Raw genomic sequence first — 24,645 nt, forward strand, 5'->3', positions numbered from 1 at the left:
ATTGGTTTATAGCACTTTTAATTACTTGTATAATATAGTCTTTGTGAAATTGGAAAATAAAATTTAAATTAATAATTAGAAATTATTTTTTATTGGAAAATTATTGGTTTATTTAAAGCACTTTTAATTACTTGTATAATATAGTCTTTGTGAAATTGGAAAATAAAATAAAATAAAATTACTCGATTGGCGATAAAGCAGATAAGCAAACTATATCAAAAATCTCGATCAAATAAAATAAGAGAAGAGCCACAGTCGGAACGAGGCGCAAAATATGCCCGGCGACATTTTTTCTGACAATTTAGCTTCGTTAAGTATCGGTGTCTGCAATCGCGCCAAACCCGATCGCGACACCCGTTATCAGTCCCGGGGCGAAGGCGAAACACGTATTCTCCATTCGATTCGAGAGATATATCGGCCGTAAGTACCTCCTGACGCGCATTCGTTCCTCAGGAGAGGAGGAAGGACGAAGCCGTTGCGCCGGAGGCTAGGAAATCTTCTCGCGGGATTATCGCGCGTTCGAGGATTGCCGATCTCTTCCTCCTTGTTTTCTTCCGCCTTGTTCGCTTTGCGATTCTGCCAGAGCGGAGCGAATATTCAATTTCAGAAATGATTCCTAGACTTTCCTCTTGCGGCAACATTATTATTACGCGTTGTAGTGAATCTATTTTTTTAACGCGCCTCACACGTCGAGCATCTGTCGATAAATCTCGATAGACGTAGCTTGTTTAGCAATTAAAGTTCGGCCTCGATGATACATAATTGGTGACGCGCGTATTAGGGGATTAATCTTTGGACATCATTTGAGAATATCGTTAAGATCAATTTATTATGTATATATAAGATTCCTTTTGTAGAGGTATCAATACTACTTGTTCATTGATTCGGTATAATATATCTTTTTTTTTTTTACATACTAGAACAACACAAACGCGCGCTACGCGCGCGCCATTCTTCGGTTTTATGTTAAAAAAATGATATTAAAAAAAAATAATATAAAATTTGTTTAAACTCGATTAATTTTTTTCACAGAAATTAGCTGATTAGAGCGTTAATGTGTTAATTAAATTTTAAAATAATAATATGTTAAAAAATTAAAATAGTAATATGTTGTAAATAATATGTTATAATATCTTATTCTCGATTAATATTTTTTGACAGAAATCAGCTGATAACTGTCAAAAATATTAATCGAGTTTAAAGTATTATATAACCTATTATTTAATACATATTATATTATTTTAATTTTTATAACATTATTTTAAAAATTAATTAGTAAATTAACGCTTTAATCAACTGACGCTTTAATCATATATGTCATGTAGAGCTTCAATTAATTTTTTTTCAGTAGTAATATAAGACATTAATCAGACGTTGTGATTGCTCGGTAGATACACTGACAAATTATCCAAATATATTATACATAATTATTATACAACAAATTAATTATATAACAAATTAATTATTTTTTACAATAATCAAGCTTCAAATACACAAGACATCTTGAAAACATTTCTATAAATACGAGAGAAAAAATATTATTGCGGAGAAAGAGATATTCTCTCTCTCAATGTTTCTTAATCAGCTGGTTTTTCTGTCAAAAAATATTAATAAAATTTGCTAATTAAATATTCTAGCTTACCTATTTATATTTATATTGTGTATGTTATAATTTACTAATTAAATTTTAAAATAATAATATGGTAAAAGTTATAAAATAGTAATACGTTGTAAATAATATGTTATAATACCTTATTCTCGATTAATATTTTTTCTTTCTAAAGCTATATCTTTTCGAACGAATCTCCTTCAAGTTTTAATTAATTATTAATATTATACATGTATATAGTATCGCGCGCGCGCTATTAGAATGAAGTTGCCGATGTTCGTAGCGAATAGCGGCCATTACCGAAACGCCGCGAGTATCAGGCAGTTGGAGCTGCGTCCCGCTGTGATTAATTAGTAAGCATAATCGTTAGAAACGATTTCTAACCTTTGTATTGTAATATTTATCAATCGCATATCATAATTTCAACGTTAATATGTAGTGGTAATTGTTCGAAACGCATATTTCGCGAAAAATTTGATGCAAAATCTCTTGCCAACATAACCCAACTTACAATTAATCTGTTTTCACGCGCGCGAATGTGTTGCGATCCGTGGATATATCTATCGTTAATTCTAGCTTACATATTTATATTGTGTATGTTATAATGCGAAATAATAAGAAAACCGAATAATAAAAATAACCGATAAATTTTTTTATTTTAATATTAAACAAATCTTCTTTGACAAATCTGAGTTGAGTTTTACTATTTCTGAGATCGAGGCGATTAAGTAACTAAACCTAAAATAATTAAAATATCGAATAAGTAAATACAAATAGTTTGTGATTTTTTTATATGAAAAATTAGATTTTGTTATTTAATAATATATATATATATAAATTCAGAAGTATAGTTCGCGCAAGAACCTTACATATTCTTGTATAATTTAACATCTGAAAATCTTTGATATATTTTAGTACGAGAGAAATCGACTCTAAATTAATAAAGATTAAAATCAAGATCGCGCGAGGTTTCTAGGTCAAACTGTAAATGTACTTGATCTCAGAGATTTGTTCGTAACTCCAAATTCACACCTCGTTTATTATAACTTGCTAAAAGCGTACTCGTAACGTTGCAGAGAGATATATAGGCAAGAGGCACTTAAATTATTTTCACACCTTAGAAAGCCGTTGAATTACCTTCTTTTAGAGCTGATCGTGATATATTGATGATGATATATTTTTGAAAAAGTTGAGCCTTTCCTCTCACACATATATAATACATATGAAGAGTATAGATATGTATCTGTGCATCGCTCTGTACAATCTTTCAGAGATTTTTACCATTACAAGAGCTCAGAAGTGTACTTACGAACGTCTGACAAATGCAACTTCTCGAGGGATTAATTGTCAAGTGTTCCAAACGATACAGATTGAGTGCACACGAATGTCGTTCTGCTTCCAGCTAGACCTTCGAGTAAAAAACCGATATCATGCTTCGCGCGTTCGCTTCTTGTAATTATATATTTCCTCTCGCGTTTTGCGTCGAGTGTGTATCCTTTCGCGATCGCATAATCAATTAATATCGCTGATCGTTTTTGCACCGCGAGACATTTCAATCTTGTAATAGCAGCATTAGTTCACGTGACATTTCCGAGAAGGAAAGGACATAAAGACATCATGTTCGATTAGATTCGATGCGGGATATTCGATCGATCGGTCGAGAAGTTCCAACATCGTGAAAAGAGGGGATTTTCGAATGAACCGATCTCTTCGAAATACTAATCACTTCATTTTTCATCATTCGTGTTGTTTTGCTTCACTATTCATTAAGCAGTGATCGATTATCCCCGTCGTGTCGACGTAAATGCGACTCTCGAAAATATTCCGCGCCAAATTAGCATACGATCCTTATAAATTATCCCTGATTATTGTGTCGAAAAGAATCGTACTGTCTTTTCTATCGCGCGACGTATCGTGAAGTTTGTGGTGTACAATTTCGTTAGGAATCTATAAATTATTAAGAGCTTTATGATCATTAAACAAAAAAAATTGCTTTTGAAAAATCGATTCATGCAGCATCTCGCTTCGCCCTTCGAAAATTTCTATATGTTATTTTTTATCATTTAAAAAAATTTTAATTTTAACAAAATTCCTTAATTTTATCAAGTTTGAAATCAAGATTATTTTTCTAATATAACATCATTGATTGTATTGATTGACAAATAACAACAAAAAACCTGCTATTATCTCTTTATAGCCTTAATAATTCTGCTTGGATGCAAATATCGAGGATAAAAAAACCGTTGAAGTAAACAATAAGATTATTCTAATATATGTATGTATTTTATTTGTTACAGGTAGCATTGCTGATAAGCTGCGCGCGAGTTTGACTGCGAGATTTTCGAGTGCCGATCGGATTGTTGCTTCGCGCGATTACAGTTTTCGAATCGTTTTCTCTCATTGCAAGTGCAATGCGCGAGATACGCGTGTGTCTCACGCGTCGCGTCGGGAGTGCCGTGTAAAGTTTCGCGTGTCGGGAGTGCCGTGTAAAGTGTCGGGCGATCGTAATTATTCGTGTTATCGCGAGTATCGTGAGTGCTACCAAGAGAGGAGGAGGAGGCCCGGGGAGGCAACTGTGAGGTATGCAAAATAAAAACATTTATATATATATGTATACACACACACACACACACACGTATATACATAATTTAAATATTTTGTTTTCAGATCAATGTGCTGTGTACTACAACTCCGCTATTGCCCGTATCGGTGAGTGAAAAATTATTAAAATTTTATAACATTTCTATAGCGGTAATGAGAGTGTGTGTGAAGCTGGCGTCTCGAAATGAGACAATATATACACGAAGTAAATGCGTTTTCTGAGATAACCCGAAAATAATCTTGTGGCATAAGTTTCCGAAAAGCGAAGATTTGCAACATTATCGGGACCGGTTATTCAGATCGTTTTCACCGAACCAGCAGGTTTCGACAGTCAATTAACCGCGAGAAGCAAGAAGCGGCGCCTAATCTCTCGCGCTCGGCCAATTTCGCGCCACATCGCTAATTAACGCCGTGAACGCGACGACAAAATATACGCCCCGGCGGATTCTCAGAGCGACGATAAGAACCCATATAAATTATCGCGGCGGCCCATTACCTACTCTCAGGCCGGCGCGTCCCGAATGGCCGATTAATAATCGAATTTATTGGAAGCTGCCAATTGATATATCGGATTAGCCCCTCATTTGTCCACGTTTACGAGCGAATTCGCTCGTATAATAGCGGGTTTTATGAACGGCCGGCCAGCAGGTGGTAGAGCCCGAGGGACAGCTGCACCCACACGAAATCACCGGCACCGTTCCAACTCCTTTTCCTTCTCCTTCTTTCCTCGTACGAGATAATCGCGTTAATTACGTCGTCGCGACGCCTCGGAATGTCTCGCGTTTAGTCTTACTTATAGTTGTCGCTGGTATTTCAGCATCCCGACATCTGGATATCGTCACGCGTTCTCCTCTTTACAAAACACGAGACGTATGCGCGATCCTGAGATCATAAACGTTCCGAGCGGACTATATCGAGCAATTTTTAAACATGGGAGGCGTGCATGAGAGCTGACGTTTCTGCTTTTACGCTTTTATAATTTATCGACTTGAGATTCTCCGGATTAAACCGCGACGATTCCGTAGTTTCGCGATGACGTGTGAAATACTTTCGGAGGTAAAACTGGCGCGAATTCTATTTACACACGCTGTGTAAGAGCTAATACATGATGCATTCAGATTGAAATTTTTTATAATTATTTTTTCTATATAAAAAATTATTATTTTATTATGTTTTTATATGAAAAAATATTTTTACTGTAATAATATGATATGTGTACTGATATTTTTGATTGTTGCAATAATAAATTTAACTTTCAATATTCGCGCTCCACTTTAAAATCGTAATGTGGTGAGAATTATGTGATAACTGCTTTGATAACAATTTCAACACAGCATTAAAAGGGGTCGGCTTTCTCCTGTGCGAGTGTGCCATCAACTTCCAGGTATAATAAAAATTAAAAGAGACGAGACATATAAATATTCTTACGTGCAATTTGTGTTGATTAAATTGCGAGTATAAAATTTGATTTTTTCACGCTTTTAATTACGATGCTAATTTATTAGCGGTAATAAAAAAATTTGTAATTGTACAAAATACTATTCACATATCAGCATTTCTAATAAAAAAAAATTTTAAGTTACCCTTAGATGTTGTTTATCTATATTCGATTTTTTTTTATTTCCTCGGATTATATATGAAAATATCTATGCACGTTCTAAAACCTGATTCCAAAGAATTTTATAAACTTGATGTCACATATATTTAATATGTATAATATTAAATCCAGATATTATATATTATAGTTAAAAAACATTTGACAAATTGACAACCTAACAAGTAATTGCATCTTGAGCCATACTTTTATACATTGCAAATAAATGAAAATGTTCAACTACACGAGATGACACTTCGCGTGAGATCGCCATAAAAAATATATATAAGTTTACGAAAATTCGTTCAGGGTTGGTTGGAAAATATCCTCAGATCCTTGCCCTATTTCCCTTCAACGGGATTCGCGTCGCGAATTTATAGGCGAAGAGAGAGAGAACGAGGGATGCGAGGGATGCGAGAGATGCAAGGCGAGCTGCATGTGCGTCGCTTATTCGCGCGCAGAAACGCGTGTCGGCATTAAATCACCGTCGAATCTAAACACACACAATACGTGCGGTCTTGCACGCATCGCTTAAATCTCCTTAACGCGTCACGCGTTTACGGCGCCTGCAGAGACACACGCCTGGGCCCTGCTACAGTCGACTGCAATCTGGCGCGGAAAAGTTCACGGCCCGGCGGGTCGTGCAAACAAATAGCGGACGAAAATATTTATCGCTCGCGCGCCATCCCTCGTTTGGTATCCGCGGGGAATCCCGGCCTGCAGAAGGGTCTCTTCATCGATCATATTTAATTGAAACCCAACACTCATCCCTGAATATCTCTCAATAAATCTAGATTCATCGCCGACTTTGTTTTCACGGGGGGGCCATTCTTCGGTAAGACGCGATACTGCGAGAAACGCAAGACGAAGGGAAAACAGACAGTTTCAGCAGACCCTAGGAAGAACTTCGCTAGAGATATATATAGGCGGTTACCCATAAATTTCCGTGGCATTCTCATAGATAAGAGATATCGTTAACAAGTCGTCCGCAGAATAATGAATATTATATAACTGAATTCGATTCGTATAAATAAAATTATGTAATAAAAGTGAATATTTCAGGAAAAATCGTCCTCTTCTAAATAAATTTTGTTAATTGGAAAAAATATTTTATGATCGTATATATTATCGATTATCAGATATTGCTTTTCTCTCTGAGAATTTCTTTTTTGATTGATACTCTCCAGATGTACTATCGACTTTCTCGTCATCGGTTCGAACAGATGCTGATTGTTTATTCGACGAGCGTCTTCCCAAGACGAGTAATTTCTCCTTATACGTTTCATTAAAATATCAGCTGATTGGATAATATCGATTTGACGATATTATCCAATCTTTAATGCTGTGTTGAAATTGTTATCAAAGCAGTTATCATACATAATTTTCATATTATGATTTTAAAGTGGAGCGCGAATATTGAAAGTTGAATTTACTATTGCAAAACAATAAATCAATCAAAAAGAGAGATTACAGATTTGTATGAAACGCGGAAATTTAATTAAAAGATAAATTATTTAAAAAGAATATTACATTTAGAAGAAATATTATATCTGTATACTTTTGCAAAATATAATAACGATATCTTTTCAAAATAGGAATGCGATACCACAGTTTGCAACTAAAACTAACGAAATATTTATTTATCGACCCAAATCATTTGATAAGAATAAGATTAATCGATCAATCCTTGATAAGAAGAAGAATACTCGTTCAATCGTTCGCGAACAGTCAGTCGGCACCCGCCAATTATCGATAATCATACTCGGAATAATTTCGCTATGCTCGACAACACAATTCGGTTCTCTCCTCGAATCATAAATCTTGCCAAGTCCTACACGGCGGCGGAAGATAGACGTTCATCGGTGCTGGACAAATTGAGCCTTTCGGTTACGCGCCAAATACGTCATGATCGTCCAACGCCGCTGCCAACCCGCCAATTACACGAGGAGCTGGCCGATTTCTTTCGTTATGCGAGAAGAGCGAGATAGAAAGAGAAAGAGAGAGCCGCGATCGGCGCCAATTATTCGTAATCGGCCGACCTTCCCGCTATCGATCCGCGCTTTCTCGAGAATGCGTTTTCTCGACACGGAATGATGGATACCGCATCGCGGCAAAGTACTCGGGCTTAGCCCCGGCTGTGTCATTAACTCTCGAGACGGAGCAGCTCGTGTTCGACATCCGGGGATCGACCGGTTGGAGAGAAGAAGCCCTCTGCTCGTCAGCGCGTTTCAAACGCGAGTAAATGCGCGAGATCACGACGCCAGAAGCAGATCGCTCGGTATAGGACCGCAAATTTGCATTAAGAAACCATCGGCGGATCCAAGCAGCGCTCGACTCTCTCTCGTATCGATGCATCCTGCGTGTCTCGAAGAAAAGTATCATGACGCAGCAAAAAATTGATAGCCTCGTGCTCCTCTAAAGAGTTTAACGTTGAAGTATTTTTTCCTTCCCTTGATATATATAAAAATTAGCATTCGGTGAAAAATCAGAAATTTTTAAAACATCCTATGTAATATAAATTATACACATGTTTTTTTTTACTAATTTTTACTTTAGTTCAATATTAATCCTTTGCTGTCGTAAAAGACTGATCTGTCAAAATGATGAATACTTTGCATTTTTTACTGTAGAAAGATTAAAATTTTTTCATTTTTGTACCATTTAATTAATTTCCATTAATCTTTATTCATACATTATACAATATATCTCGACTTCGATGTGTCATTATCATGAATTAAGGAGAGTTACATTAAGCCTATTAAGAACTATCTTAGAACTCTGCCATAAAACTTTTGCACCGCAAAAACTCAATCGCGCGGAAGGAATTATTGCGAGACCATTAGATATTCTCGACGAACGTCTCCGACTTTCCAGCTGCCGAACGTCATAGTACTTTGCCACGCGACACCATACAGATATCGCGGTAGGCTCGACTATCAGGTTTCGCCCCCCCATTACACCTCCCATGTATTTATTACGGGTTCCTCTCCTCTTTCGTCCCAGCAGCAACAGCTCTCCCCATCGCGAACCTTCTCGACTCGTCCAGATTCCCTTCTCACTCGTCAACGTCTCGTATTCCATACAGCCACTCTACTCACGGCCAATCAAAACTACGAGTGATGACGTCTCCATTCATGGGATTCGAAGCTCCGTTTCACGTTGCCCCGTTCCCCCTCGTTTTTTCTCGAATTCCTCTTCCTTTTCTCGTCTCGCCCACTCTCTCGTGCCTCGCGCTAATTGATCCTAAGTGGCTTGTGGGGGAACCTGTAATCCCCCCTTCCCCTCTTCTCATTCACAGTCTGTGACTAGTCGCGCTCGGGTCGAAAAGAAGAGTGATTGTTATGGAAGGAGTAGAAAAAGAGCGAGAGAAGAGCCATATACATGTATATATTATCCAAGCTCCAAGATAGGTTTAAGATTCATCGTCGCGCGATATCATTGAATCTTAAGAAATTTTATGAGCTTCAAGCCACTAAATGATGCAAATGAATTTATAGAATACACACCAGAGAGAGGGAGAGAGAGACTTGCAATCCTTACAAACCTTATACAGAGTGTCCGATAATAGACGCATTTGTGACGATATGTCTGTCTTGTCAGAAATGACTCTTCCATTAAGCCTCCATAAGCACTATCTATTAGTGTTGGGCAACATCGCGACGTTGTATTTATATTTACGTGTAGCATTTAATAAAAAGCGGTGCTAGATTTCACGAAAGAACGAGATTAGGAATCTCGAACGTAAATTAAAAGTAGCGTGAGCTATCGAGAGATTAACCAACATTTGCATGCGATATCGCGTCGCCTTCATTATCGTCTAAATTAAAGTAACATCCCCCTAAATTAAAGTCCTCCCTCCCCCTTCTGAATCCCGCATTCCTTCTCTTCTCGGCGACATTGCATTCGGTCGATCGCGCGCAAATTATCGCGCGATAAATCAGGCTCGGCGAGGGAAAAAGAAAATACATCTTTTTTTCTTTCCGGAAATAATCTAAATCTCGTGAAAAACAAAAAGCGCACACACGCGAGGCGAGGGAAAGAAAGAAAGCGGAGGACACAAAGTTTCGTAGCCGAAGGCATCGAAAATCGTGGCTGGTCTCCGACGCTCGCGTGGCAGCGAACTATCAATTTAATCGTCCGCTGATGAATGGACAGATCGGTTTTCTTAAAGTACCTCTCTGTCATCTCCCTCTTTCTCCCATCGTTTCTCCTTTCTTCGCTCCTCGCGCGCCTTCATTTCCTTCCTATACATCTCGCGATATATGCGTTCGTTTCCCCTGTCAACTCCTTCGTTATCCGGCCGTTTCCTCCGTCACTGTATCATCTTTTGCATTCCTTTTTCTTTGTCTCCTACTATATCACTGATTCGCTCCCCGCCTTTTCAGAGCACAGCTCTCTTCTTTGTGCATTTTACCAGTCTTCCTCTCGGCTTTCTTCGCGCGTTTCTCTTTTCTCCGCGAGAAACGAAGGCATGCATGTATATTCATTGGTCGCTTCTGCAACACTTGTGCCGGTAGTCATATATCCACGGTGCCGTGCCCTTAAATTATGCGCGCAATTACGTGTACCCGTATACTCGCGCAAGCATATCGGGAGATGTAGATGATGCACCCGGGTAAGTGCATCAGGCGTGAAAGCGAAGCTCAGGATTGCCGGATGCGTCGGGGACTTTTTTTTCGTAGGTGCTAATGACGAAGCAAAGTGCCCTGGGTATCAGTGGCCAAAGTGCTCTCGACTCTCTCGGACAGTGGATTGAGCCGTTTTGAGTGTATCGCGTGACAGGATTGGCTCGTGTCACGTAACGCGTTTCGAAACGCGTCGCGACTGTCACGTTGATGCCATGCAACCGCGTAGACATCAGGTATAAAGTGACTTCTTACGAGAGAGCTGTACACATGCGACTTCGAAAGAAAAGCGAATCTTTCTTTCTCTTCGACTTCTTATTTCACAATTTTATCTGACAACGAGACATGAATCTCGCGATTGTTGGAGTGAATTTATTTAACTACAGCAATTGCAGAATTAAATATGACAGAAAAATGTGTAGGGACAGAAAAAAGTGGGACAATTATTTCAAACAGTATAGTGGAAAATGTTTGAACGATCGTAGCGAATGGACGTTACAGAAAGGTGACGAGTTGAATTCCACGTTATTAATCTTATTGCCACGATTTACATGATTGTATCTGACAGCGCTATTCAACGATTATCGATGTCTGATTCAGGGGGATTAAATTTAAATTCGTCGACCGGTTGCGAACGGTAATAAACGCAACAGAGCGATAAACGCGGGCGACGAATAAAATCGAATTATGATCGCGCGTTCGCAGCCACAGAAATATATATATATATATATATATATATATATATATATATATTCACATACATGTATCTGTGTGTGTGTCTGCCAAGTTCTGATCGATTAATTTAATTAACCGCTCCCTTGCGAAGAGTGATCCTTTAGCCGCGATCTCGAGCGAGATAGAGCGATCAGCGCGAGAGACATCCATCCCGCTCTTGTTTCATATCAATTAATAATCTCGCACACTTGTCACGCGATATTTATGTAATACGCTCGAATAAACACGCGTTCGCGCGATCGTATTTCGAAATTTCTACGCGACGATGAAGTGTGTGCGAACGCACGTCGTTCAAGGAGAAGATTCCGGTTTGCGGGCCGAGCCCCGTTTTGCCAATTGTAACGATGATCTTTTCCTTTTTAAGAGAAATCCCGACGCGAAGCGCGGTTAATTTCAGAACGTACAGCATGCGCGTTATGCAAGCACATAATTCGTACGCGATAAAAAAAGAAGCTGGGAGCCATTACCGCGGACTTTAAATCTCTTTATCCTCTCTCGCGCCCGTCAGGATTAATATTCCACCGTAATTCATCCCCTCTTAGCCTGTAACTCGAATAACACAACGCGGATAAACTTTATTGCATCATCGCGTGTTGCGAAGATTCACCGCGATTGACGCAGATGTCCAAAAAAACACGCGTCTTCAAAATTCAAGATTTTTTCGCCGAATGGATAAAATAATTAAAGTGTGCAAGAGGATGCGCGTCTGAGGATGATTTGCTATCCCGAATTCCCTCTGCGATATCCATTAGATAATTTCACATTTTATCTTTTCCTTGTAAAATTGAGAGAACGTGTACATTTATCCGAAATTTTCTCCAAGAAATAAATCGAAAAAAATTAAAATATAAAATATACATTTTTTTAAATGTAAGATACAAAAATTCTTCTCATGCCGTCTATACAATTTGTTTTGATAGGTTTCTGAAATACGCATAAAATTCAAGACCTATCCATTTAATTAATTAATTCAATTTAAACAAATAATTAATTGTATAAACCTAAGGGATTATATTATAGGTGTGTCTCGCTATATATTTATCTCCATACCAACGAAAGCTATATTTTAAATAAATAAAGCTCTCGTATCATGTGTCTAGCTTACGATCAAGGCGAGTGTGTGTGTTTGTGTAGAACTAGAAATGGAATTTAAGAAAATCAGTAAACCACAGATCGCGAAGATTCCACCAGACGAAAAAAAAAAAGAGAGAGAAAGAATATTTGCCGATACTCTCCTCTCTTACATCTCGCGAGATGCTCCTCGGACATAAAGGTATCTCCCCAACACAAACGGAGAGATGTGTGCGCGCACGTTTATAAATTTCACTGCGCGCACCAACGTCGTCGCACGCACACGCATAAATCGCGCGCGTAACTCCCTCGGGGTGCGGGCAGAACGCATAAATACGCGCTCACACACACGCACTCATCCCGGTGCATAAGAGTATAAACGCGTGCTTGTATCCGCGGAGAAGGATTCAAAGAGTGAACGAGTGAGAAAGAGAGAAACAGAGAGAAAGACGGAGCGAAAGAGAGAGAGCGAATGGAATATGCAGAGAAAAGGAGACAAGAGAGGAAGGAGGCTGAGAGACTGCGTGTTCAAACAAAGGTGAGTCTGCAACCTGCACATAATGCGCTTCTTAGCTCCTCGTGCGCGTTTCGCTACCTTTCTCTCCTATTGCCTTCCTCTCATCTTGCGTTCTCCTTCTAACCATCTTTCTGCTCTCGGACGTGCCCTCCTCTCGACACTGATTCTCTTCGTTTTGTCGATGTTATACATCGCGGAGGTTACATCCGGGCGGAATGTCTTGTTGCCAGGTGTACGGGGAGAGATCTATCGCCTTTCCTTCCTCGCTCTATGTTTTCCCTTGTACGAGCCGCGGTTTACTTTCGACGACGACATCCTTTTGCGCGAGATCGCCCTGTATATTCTCCGTTTTTATTCAACTCGGAACAGTACGAACGATAATGCGAACGACACTGTGTAATCGTAAATAAATTGCAAACAGGAACGTTTCCCATTAAATTGAATAGGTATACTATGCATAGGTATACTATATAGATCAGATTTATGATAAAAAAAGGGTAAAAAATAATTTAAATAGTTATCAGAATTGTCACGATTTTCAACGAAAAGAAAAAGGCTTAAGAAAAAAGGCTCATGTAATTATATTACTATGAAAACATTATTATATAGATGCAAGAATGATATAAACTGATATATTGTACATTTCCGGTGAAAATAGATCTCGCATTTGATTAAAACTTTTAATCATTTATTAATTCACAAACTTTGAAAAGAAAATTGCTAGTATATTTCATAAGCCTATTTCAGCACAGATATATGCGAAAAAATTAATTTATTTCGATAGATATAGACGTTGCAAAATGTATACGAATCACGCATGATTCTCATTCTGATATTATAATCCGATATAATTGCAGTGAGAAATCAGAGGAGTCAAGTAACCTTATTTAGAAACCGGTCACATATGTTAGACATTGTTTATATTCTCGAAGCGCGTGTCGATACCTTTTGAACAGGTACCTTTACGTGACCTGCCTGAAAGTGTTGTATAAGTAGATACATAGATGGGTAATAGGAGGTTTTGAAGGCTCGTCACCGGCTGCGGTACAACGGAGACCCGCGTTGTGGCTACCCGCTAATCGAACAGTAAACCCGGCTTTTATTCGTTTGTGCATTGGCGAGTACATTCGCATGCAAATGCACACGACGGTAATAAATGGGAGGGTTGCGGGCGACGTGCTTTGGTTATACGTCGTAAAGCTCGCCGGTGGTATTCGCGATAATTGCGAGATTCTAAGGACGGGTAATAAAACGACTCGATGGAAAGCGAGAGTGAGAAAAATATATATAGAGAGATAGAGCATCCGTCAACGGGACATACGCGTTGTGTCCTAGGAAGTACGTGTGAATTTTATATTTGAGACTCGTGAGTTTATTAGTATTCGCTTTATTAAATTTAATAATAGTTTTTCAACTGTATTTGCTAGAGATTGGAAAAAGGAGACATAATTTGTTTAAAAAATCCTTAAACACGGAGCAAGAGTTAAATATGCTATCTTTTTTATTAATGAAACTTAAAATAAATAGAATTAAAAACAATCTTTACTTTATTGATGATGGAAAAATTTGACAAGTTTGAAAATACATCACAAATCCCTCTTTCTGTCAATACGTTCAATTAATAATTAAAAGGAAAATGGAAAATAATTCATCTCATAAAAAGCTTAGGATAATTCAAAATAACATAAGCAGTTCTTTATTTGTCTACGTAATAAATCTCAAAGAACCTTTCGATCGAGTAAACATGATTTGATAAATGGCGCGTCACGCAATATAAAACAACGACGCGAGATTGATAATTCGCGATATCGACGTCTTTTGCGTCTCGTTTCTCATTATCCGTTCTCTTCTGCACGTCCTTTCGACAATTAATCAAAATCAATTAATTTTCCCGTATCTCATTTTCTACTTCATTTTTCGCCATCTTATTTTTCACGGCTGTTTATCGAGTATCTCCTCAGGGGATGATTTACTCGAAAGTAGTCGAAGTTTCAGCACAGTAAGCTCTCCCGCCGATCTTTTCTGAAAATCCAGGAGGAACGGTTCCCGCGAGGAAAGTTTACTCTAAGCATCTTATCCGAGTTCTAATTGGACCCGCCTTCCACGTTAACATTAAACGATTATGTCAAGTTGTATCTTTCGGAGACCTTCGAGATTGCTGACTCCATTTCCGAGCACGATAATTGCTCTAATCTCATTAACCAAATCTCATACAGACGACCCTTTTTAGCTAGCAAAACTGTGCCCCCTTATAATCTGTAGCAAAAAATGCATCGATATTCATGCTCGTGCTTATTATCATGAACTTTCTCAGAAAATCTGTTAATGAAAAGTTAAGGCTTCACGAGAATGAAAACCGTCCAATATCCATATCGAGGGACATAACTTTATTAACAATCTAATTGCATTGTTTGCAATAAAAATCATTTTATGTGTTGCGAGTAACTTATAAAGGAAAAAAATCATTCAATATATTATCTCATTGTTATTTTTTATTGAAAATTTTTGTCCTATAGTGTCTAATTATGAAAGTATCATAAAGCATAAAATTTGTTAATTTTAGAGTCGAGTTATTCTTCTTTAAAGTAGTACTAATTTAAAATTTACGAGCTCTTTTTTCGAGACTCATCACCTACAAAAGAAAAAAGAATTACGGCATTTTATATACTTTCTAAAAAAAAAAAACAGCATTTGTGTGTAAGAGATAATACAGTTTTTTCGAGGAAGCCCGCAATTGTCGAATTATCTTCCTCAATGACGAGGGTAATGTCAACGCTGTTTCACCACGGCTGTCAAGTCCGCGCGCAGCGGGACGTAATTTCAATAGGATTTTATACCGGGGCTTCGTTAAAATCCCGGGTAGATCCGGTGTTATAACGCGACATCGGAGTAAACGAGACGCGTGCGGGTCTTAAGTGCAGCGCGAATGCACCGAAGGCGACGGAGGAGAAAGATTACACGCAGAGCTACGAAGACCCTCTGTTACACAATGTTTCGCGCAAAAGAGAACACGCGAATAAATTAAAAGAAGATAGGCAAGTGCACTCTCGTGTCCACGCGGTAACGAGATACGCCTTTCACCTTCTCTCGCCTCGCTCGTTTTTGCAAATCGAATCAGCTTTGCGAATCAGCTCGATCTTCAATGTTGCCAGATAAAAATCTTTTCTGATTAAATTGAGATTGTCTGATAGAAATAATTTTGCGTAATATACATATAAAATAATATCTATATAGAAGAGAAAATGTAAAAACTTTTTCTTCCACAATTTTTTCGAGCTGTATGAATTTAAGTTGAAACGATTATAAAATAAAATTGTAAAGTTTTATCGTGACGGATCTTTCTACGCAATGTTACTTAAAAAGTTACATAAAATTTTTTATTTATCCACGAAGATGAAGTCGTTCTTGTGGACCGAAAGTCTTACGTTCGCACGGTAGACTAAATAAGCGGTGCTAGCCGTCAACTGCATTACAATTTGCTAACAAACTTACAACTTAGTCCAAAACTGGATTATAACTAAATTCCATCGCTCCACATTCTTCCGCTGGAGCAACTGCTGTTGCGCATTTAACTTTGAGAAACTAGTTAACCATCCTATATCCTATATAGAGTGACATATAAACTCTTCGATTTAAGAGAACTTTACTGGAAAACATATATAAAATAATCTATAATTTTCTATCTTTTAATAAATCATTATCAATAATAATAGAATTTTAATTCAATCATGATAGTTGAGATATAAAAAAAATCAAAATGAGACAAAGTCACGTTTGATAAGTGTCAATATTAAATATGTTACAAAAGTGTAACAAAATATTAATTATTTCTTCCTAAATGACCATTTTTTGCAAACATAAGATTATGATTATAAATAGGAGAAACTGGAAGGAGAGAGAAGGTTGGAAGATAAAACTTGCGAAGCACGTTTCTGTAACTTCGCCAGCAAATCCGCTTTCTACTCTCTCTTCCGCCTTCTCGCAAAGACTGGCTTACAAATCCACTTGTGATTAGACAAAGCAAACACCACAAAGCCGTGAGAAGAACGAGTGTGTTTCGCAGCGGCAAAAGAGGCGACGAGCAAGAAAGACCGAGCGAGACACAAAGAAAAAGGATGGGAAAAAGAGGGAGAGACACTAATAGTGCTGATCCCACCGCAAGCTCCAGGAGGTTTAAGTCCCGGTTAAGTGGCGGGTAATGAATATGCTAACGTGTGCCGAGTATGCAAGGAAAGCTTTGCACTTTGGTATCGAGTTCAAGCACCTTTTGCGGCTTGTGCGAGCGCGGATATACATATATCCACGCTCCGCTTATTTCACGAGGAATATCGGGCAACTTGCGATACTGTTAGAAAATTATATCGAGAAAGTTAAAAGCAATTCATGTATCTCTATTTATAAATAACCATAATTTATATAAATAATTTATTATAAATATTCATAAATATCTTTTTATTTTAACAGTAATAATTCTCGAAATATTTTTAAATAGCTTTATAAAAAAGCCATGTTTTTTGACTCAATTTTTAACTTTGTTATCTTTTTTTGAAGTTTATGTAAAATAATTTTAAATATAAATTTTATGTGCATCTTATGATAAATTTAAAGTTTCCGTCTCGTTGTCAGTGCGCATTAAAGAAAGTACTTGTGAAACGATCACTTCGAGAAATTCAATTTCATGACATTCGATTAATGTGATATAATGAACTGGCCAAGCGCGATCGTGACACTTCCCTTCTGCGATCGACGACACGATATCTCAAGTACGAAGTCGTCAACGACGACGACAGCGACTCATCAATGTCTCTCCCTTAGCTTGAATCGAAGCTGCTTTTGAGCACGACTACCGAAGCAGGTTTATCGCGCGGCGGAATAATATTGATTAAGTTTTGATATGAACACCACCGATACGCTTCATGACCGGATTTAACACGTATGCCGCGAATATCTCATCTAAAGGATTCTAAATCGCCCTCGTTACTTCGTAGTCATGGTAGATAAATCGCTCGTGACCGGTATCTTTTTTTTTTTTTTCTAATATGAAATATTGTGTCTATGAATTTATTACATTGAGATAAAATTCGCTTTCAAACAAGTTAATATACTACGGAGAAAAAGAATGTTGATAATGTAACAACGTCAGTTTAAGAATGCTTTAATACAGAAAAGTGCAATAGATTTATCAATTCGATATAGATTTAGTACAAACGCTCTCCTTAGTTCAGATTGATAATATCAGACGAGATTTTTAAAATTATTATACGAAAAAAGATTTTTATTTTTTTTGTATTACTCGAATTTAAAAATCGACAATTAATCGGTTGTCATTTCGGAAAAACGAATCCAATCGTATTAATTCGGCTTTCTTGGAATTCATCGTCTGTATTTTTTTGTATCAAATTCCCTCCCCGAATAACAAACGTGGGCGGCCATGCGAAATAAACGCACGAATTACTTTCGGCGATCCAAGTCACCCCTCCGATGGCGAGCAATCTGTCTACAACGACCGAACCGAGACTCAGTCACGTTAGGAATTCCGCCGTAGCGCCGGCGTGTTAATTTAATACTGCGTGAAATTTCGCTTTGCGCGCGCCATACAGATCGAAGTCTTGTCAGAGTGGAAGAACCAGGAGGGTGCGTCACGGAGGGTGGGAGCGTCTCGGTGACCGATTCTGTTTGAGAGGCAACCCTTGCCCGAGGGTGCCATCGGGGTTAGAGTAAACACGGGGTAAGCCTTTGGGTGCCGGGGGTAGATACAGTTGAAACGCGTATCGTTCCAGCATGGTCACGCGTACTGTACAAACAGGGGAAGTTTCTAATATATACCCAGCTACCGCGTATATATATCTAACGACACGATCCGACCGGTCGGCCTCGTGTAAACGGTAATAAAAATTCGCCGCGAGATGTTGCATTATGCAGGCAACCGTGCGTCTCAAAGGATTTATAATCGGTGGTTATTAAATTTAATCAAGCGAAGGAGACTGATTATTTTCAGCATTATGCGAGTTAGAACCAAGTAATAAGTTAATTTTGTTATGCATATAATAGATATTTTGCAAGATGTAATTATACGCAATCAATAGATGCTTCATACAAGCGTGCAAAATAATATTAAGACACAGATATATAAAAGGAAGATGCAGGATTGAAGTGAGCAAATGAATCGATGTATAATATAGAACAGAGAAGCTGTGTGCTCGATCGAATATCGTGATTTGACAGCGCCAAATGTTATTTTTACCAGACGTAGAATGGTGATTCTGTGTCACGCAACGACACGAAGGTCGCATATAAAAGCGGCTTGTCGCAATATATACCCTTCGCGCGAGGAATAATTGTCCGTGACTGCTCTCGCAACGCTCGTCCACGCGATTAGACGAACAGTGGGTACGTTGTGATAGTTCGATCGTTAGTGAGCCGTGAAATTACGACGCTATCGGACGTTTCTACTACCGATGCAATACATTCCCAACCATCTCGCCGTATACATATATACCTATGTACATCTCGCAAGTCGCGAGAGATTTTCATTTTACGCCGAGTGGACAGTTAATAGCCATAGAGGACAGCAACAAAATTATGTAATATCTATAATAAAAAAATTTTATAATCAGAATAATTTTCTTGCATGTTTTCTAAAGATATTTTTTTCTACAATATTCTTTTTTAACACACACGCTATTAATATTTCCCTTGTTAGATAGCAGTGAAATTAATACGCATAAGGGCGGGGACAAAAATATAAATTAATGTGAAAAATATAATCTTGAATAATGAAACGTCACTGGCATTTGCCGATACAGCCTCTTACAGCGATATCAACTGGACTTTATGAATAAATTTCTCGTATAGTATAGCGAGAAAATAAATTCCTATGACAAATGTACGCGGGACCAGAGTAAGGGGAAGAATTGTAGATCAGACGACAGAAACAGAGAAATAAAGAGAGGAATAAAAAACAGATACAGCGATCGAATAAAAAGAAAGAGAAACCGTAGAGCGATCGTGTTTCATCTCCGATATTTACTTCACATCGGGAAAACATAGCCGTGTAATTCTGAGGTCTCAAAAATGATTTAACATAAGATTCGCGATATGCTAATTAGTTGCCAAAGTACATGATGTGTACATACAAGCGTTGGAATAATCATAATCTTCAGAAAAAGGGTATTGTTAGATATTAATAATAAATATAAAAATTAATTGTGAATTTTATATAAGACTATATAGTTCATTACTGTAGAGTGAACTCTCTTTGATATAAAAAATATCTTGATATAAAAAATATCTAATAATGAACTATATAGTCTCATATAAAATTCTCTATAATTAATTTTTATATTATTATAAAATATAAAATATTAACCTCTTAGGAATTTGTTATGATTATTTGATGATTTGACTAGACTTCTGTATCATTATAATTTGATTTATATTATATCATCTCACATGCAAAGTAGATAAATTAATAAGAGAAAAATATATAATCATTTTAAGAACAATAAGTCAAAAGAGACGACACCTACTGAAAAACTTTTATAAAGTTTTATAAAAACAGATTAAAATTGTCTTATTAAAAGACAAATTACCCGCAATACGTAATAGTAGTAACACAAAGCATTCAGAAACCCTCGATATACAATAAATCACTATCTAATTTAGAATCCGCGTCACACGTATAAAGTGTAGCTCCTAAGAAAGTGCTGACTTTATCCCTCGGGACTAGTCAAAGCGAAGGAGCTTACGGTCGGGACAAGTGGTAGACTCTGCGAAGCAGACAAGTAAAGCGGAAAAGGAGTGAAAACGAGATACGTGGAATCGAGAAGAGAGGAGGATCGAGGAACTCTCCATTCGTCACCGTGGAAATTTCGAAACGTGCGGCGCTGTTCTGACCTGACGGTACGTCGACAGGGGGCCGTATTTTCCCTCGGAAATGTCGAGCACGAGATTTGGGAGAGAGTTTGTCGCGGACGGGGGGAGGAAAAGGGAGCGTGAGTTGGGGGAGGATCGGACAGCAGGACCGATTCCGGAGTTCACTAACCGTGGAAACGTTACCGAGAGAAATACCGAGTGCAACGGCGGAACGAGAAATTGCAGAAATGTGCATTTTCCGCGTGTTTCGAGCTTGTAATAACGTAGAATGTTGAGAAAAGCGAAGCACGCGAATATCTTGTAAAGCATATTTTATAAAGCAGGGTCATCGTCGTTGCTGTCGTCGTGGATGCTTCGGACACGCGGCCAGCTTAACAGCACTCGACAAATATTATTGTTCGCTACCTATCTAGTTTCACGTGAATCGCAAGATTCAACGTAGAGATTGAATAAAGTTCGTAGATATTTTATGACAGCAATTTCGCCTCTCGAGCTTATCCAATTCGATACTGTGTCTAATGTAAATAGCTTTTATTTATATAACAAATAATGTGCTTCGGATATATCTCGTTTAGATATGCTCCCCTCTTATCCGAAAACAAGTTGAGTAGACATTCATTAGCACGCGATTAGACTTATTATTTAATGTCGTGAAAATAATTTACCAAGAGTGATCATATTAAGTCATGACTATTTAAATGAACCTGTGGGTGGTGTAACATGCAAATACGCTCGTACTACTTAACATAATGTTAAATTTAAACTTATTTAGTGGGCGTGGTTAAAATTATTCAATCGGAGTCGCTTTTCCTTCGGAAAGATCTTATCTTCCTGGCGCCAAATTAATCATCATTAAACAACTTTATGATTCCGCTCTGATTTTACTTTGGAGACCAAGAATTAGATCAAGTCAACTTGTTTTAAAATCATCTATCTGATATCTTAAATTATTACACATTCGAGGATAATAAAATTTCTTCAATGACAATTTCAAATATCTTTATAAAGATGTAGAGATTTTTCTATACAACTTAATTACACTTGCTTACCGTCGTCGTATCCAGCGAACCGAAATCGAATCATTCTGTCGACCGATTGATTTCAAAATTATTTTAAATTTATTATCGTTACGGAAGGAGGAGCAATCTCAAGTTGGAAGGACGATTAAAGCTCAAACTTAAATTACGCATCAAAATGGAATTACACCCGCGCCGTCCCACGCGATCTAACACCGATGGCGATGTTCTCCTCCTTTCCCCCTTTCCCTCGTCCCGAGAAGATTAATTTATGAAACTTACGCTGGTCCTAAGACAAGCTTAAATCTTCTTTCCACAGCGGCCGTTCGCAATGAGTGTCGTGTCTCGTTGTTATCTTAACGGCTGCCATGGCTGCTAACGAGAATACAGGCTGTTCGTTATCTCTCGGCAGCGAGAGCACGCGCAGACCCTCGGCACGATACTTGAGTTTTATAATGTTGCGGCCAGAAACACTATGCGAGAGAGAGGTGGGTCCGACCCGCCATGAATCGGTTAACATTTTAGAATTTAAGTAGCCAGTTAATTTTAATGTATAAGAATTCTAATATTATATACTTCTATATCACGACAACTTAATTGAGTTTTTTTATTTTTATTGTTAAGCTCATTTCTTGATAATCTATTTATTACATGATGTATAACAGCTTGAAACAGTGCAAATATTTCATTCCTAACAAAAGGAAAAGTTTCGCAGTCAACAAGAAAGTAACAATTTAATAATTAATGTATATAATTTTGAAAGTAATTCTTTTTTTTTTTTTTTTTTGATAGCTTTACGCGTGTATGTGAAAAAGTCGTAAAATATTTCATTGGCGCCGGAATTATGTCCGACACCTTTGAACAACGTGGTGGTAGTCTCGAGTAAAATTTTTACTGCATGCTCGCGCGCGTGCATCTCTCTTTTACAACTGGTCCTCAGCAGCGGGTATATTTATGTCGGTCGACACATTAAAAACGTGCCAGACCGCAAAGAGTTAATTAACCTTTGCGACTCTGCGCGACAAGTTGAGTCCCCCGTTCGAGAATATGCGCGAGAAGCTGCTCGATGACATACATAGTTAATCGCGCGAAACTCGTTCACCGAGTACTTACAAATGTACTAATTTACAACGGAAAATTCTTCGCAAAGAAGTACGCATTATGCAACAGCAACATCATCAGCGACTTATTAAAGACAGTTTATTTTGATACAACCTTTTATTGCGCGTAAACATTTCAAGGGGATGTATTAACGGAAAAAGACACGTAGAAAAATCGCACTATATATAAACACGCCGTGATAGAATTACTACCTGAACCGAAAGGGAGAAGGAAGAGTGATTCGCCAAGTTTGCAGGGGCACCCTTTCGAAAGGCTCGCGCGTTTGGGACACAGATTCCTGATTTATGACGGCATTACGCCGTTACATCGGGTATATTCGTACATCGTGGTTAAACCGACAAGCACTACGACCCGCCGTACTGTTACGAACGACCTATACACTATAGGATGCACTATATGCTCTCAGATACTTATATATACGTGATGCTGCATTCAGCGCTCGCGCTTTCTCGCACCGGGAGATCGTTATCCCCGCGGCGGTCCGCGTAGGCCTAGACAAACGTACATAAATTGAATGCATCGAGATTAGGGGGTTGCTCAGCTGGTAACCACTTTATAATAGTACCGCGAAAGGACTGAGACGAATAGTAATGCTCTGGGGGCCCCTTTTTTCATAGCATCGCGCGGTTTGGAAAAAAACGCTGACCCCCACCTGATCGGAGAGAAGCCGCGCGTCATCTTAGTTTTCTCCCTTCACCGATGCGTCGATCACTGTCGTTCGTTCCCGATCAAATCATTCGCGCAAATCCTAACGCGTCTTCGAGTATGTGATTTCGCGCGTGAGAATTAAAGGTACGGGCGGTTGAAAAAAATCTTGTAGTTAAAAGAAAAAATTTGCAATGAATAATATATTCAAATAACGTTTGTATTTCTTTATATTTCTGTAAAATAATAGACGAGTGCCCAAGAGTTTTATTATTGAAGATTCTTAATTATCTGCCTCGCGTGGAATCGGAAGCGGATCGTTTTGCGCGATGAAGAGACCAGCAGGATCCCTTTAATTAGATCCCGACGAATTATGTCGCATTATTAGTGCGCTTTTAAAGGCGCGTGCGTCGAGAATGAAGCATTAGAAATCCCCGTGTACACCATTATCATTGTCTAATAATGCCGGATGAGACGAGACGACGGCAAGTTCGACGGTCCCGTCACTCGCGTAATTAAACGTGCCATGAGCATGCGAGTAATCGCACGCTCGGGGTTACCTCGGCGCGCGCATAATTGCTCGACGCGTCGCGTCGCGTCGCATCGTAGTATGTCTTTGTTGGATTTACATGTAATTGCTGGTCGGGGGGCACTTACGTTTGCAGGCCTTGCGATGCGTGATCGGTCTGGCCGGGTCCCTGTAGTAACCTTCGCGGCAGTAATGACAGTGCCTTCCTGCCGTAAAATGCCGGCACTGCAGACAAACGCCTCCGCTGACACGGCCCGACAGCTTGTACAGCTCCATGTTGAATCTACACTTTCTCGCGTGGAGGTTGCAGTTGCACACTGAAACAGGTAACGCGAGTAATTTTAGTCGGCGAGCGAGACACGAGACGCAACATTATTTTATGACTCTACCGTTTTTCTTCAATTCTTCTCCTTTTTTTTTTTTTTTTTTTTTATGTCTTCCTCTCCCTCTCGCATGCGCGTGATTTTTTTTTACCCTCTGCAATCCTACATTAATCGTCCGGCATTATCGTCATTAGAATGCCGTAATCGTAATTAGAGTTCGACGCAGCCGCAATTATTTTGAGAAAAGAAATCTCTCCTTCATTATATTCAACCTACGTGTTGCGTGTGAGAATAATAACGTTGAAGCACATATTTTTATCTCTTTTTTAAAGCGAGGATATGAAGGAGGTCAGTGTGTATTATATTTTGCATTTTTCGCGTGA

General features: G+C 38.4%; 1 protein-coding gene and 1 long non-coding RNA gene across 2 annotated transcripts in view; one reads left to right on the forward strand and one right to left on the reverse strand.

The window, feature by feature from the left end:
* LOC145941354 (netrin-1) overlaps window positions 1-24,645 on the reverse strand; it is a 183,286-nt gene that overhangs the window by 71,108 nt on the left and 87,533 nt on the right. Inside the window, exon 2 of the mRNA XM_083047472.1 lies at window positions 24,068-24,256. Within this exon, the coding sequence (XP_082903598.1) occupies window positions 24,068-24,256 (189 nt within the window). The remainder of the gene's footprint in view (window positions 1-24,067; window positions 24,257-24,645) is intronic.
* Window positions 1-24,645, forward strand: part of LOC145941355 (uncharacterized) — a 177,861-nt gene that overhangs the window by 63,609 nt on the left and 89,607 nt on the right. Inside the window, exon 2 of the long non-coding RNA XR_014426169.1 lies at window positions 4,277-4,318. This is a non-coding gene — a long non-coding RNA (uncharacterized LOC145941355). The remainder of the gene's footprint in view (window positions 1-4,276; window positions 4,319-24,645) is intronic.

Source organism: Prenolepis imparis, unplaced genomic scaffold (genome assembly GCF_030444845.1).
Source record: "Prenolepis imparis isolate NDT839.2.m4 unplaced genomic scaffold, iyPreImpa1.0 SCAF_10, whole genome shotgun sequence".
NCBI lineage: Eukaryota > Metazoa > Arthropoda > Insecta > Hymenoptera > Formicidae > Prenolepis > Prenolepis imparis.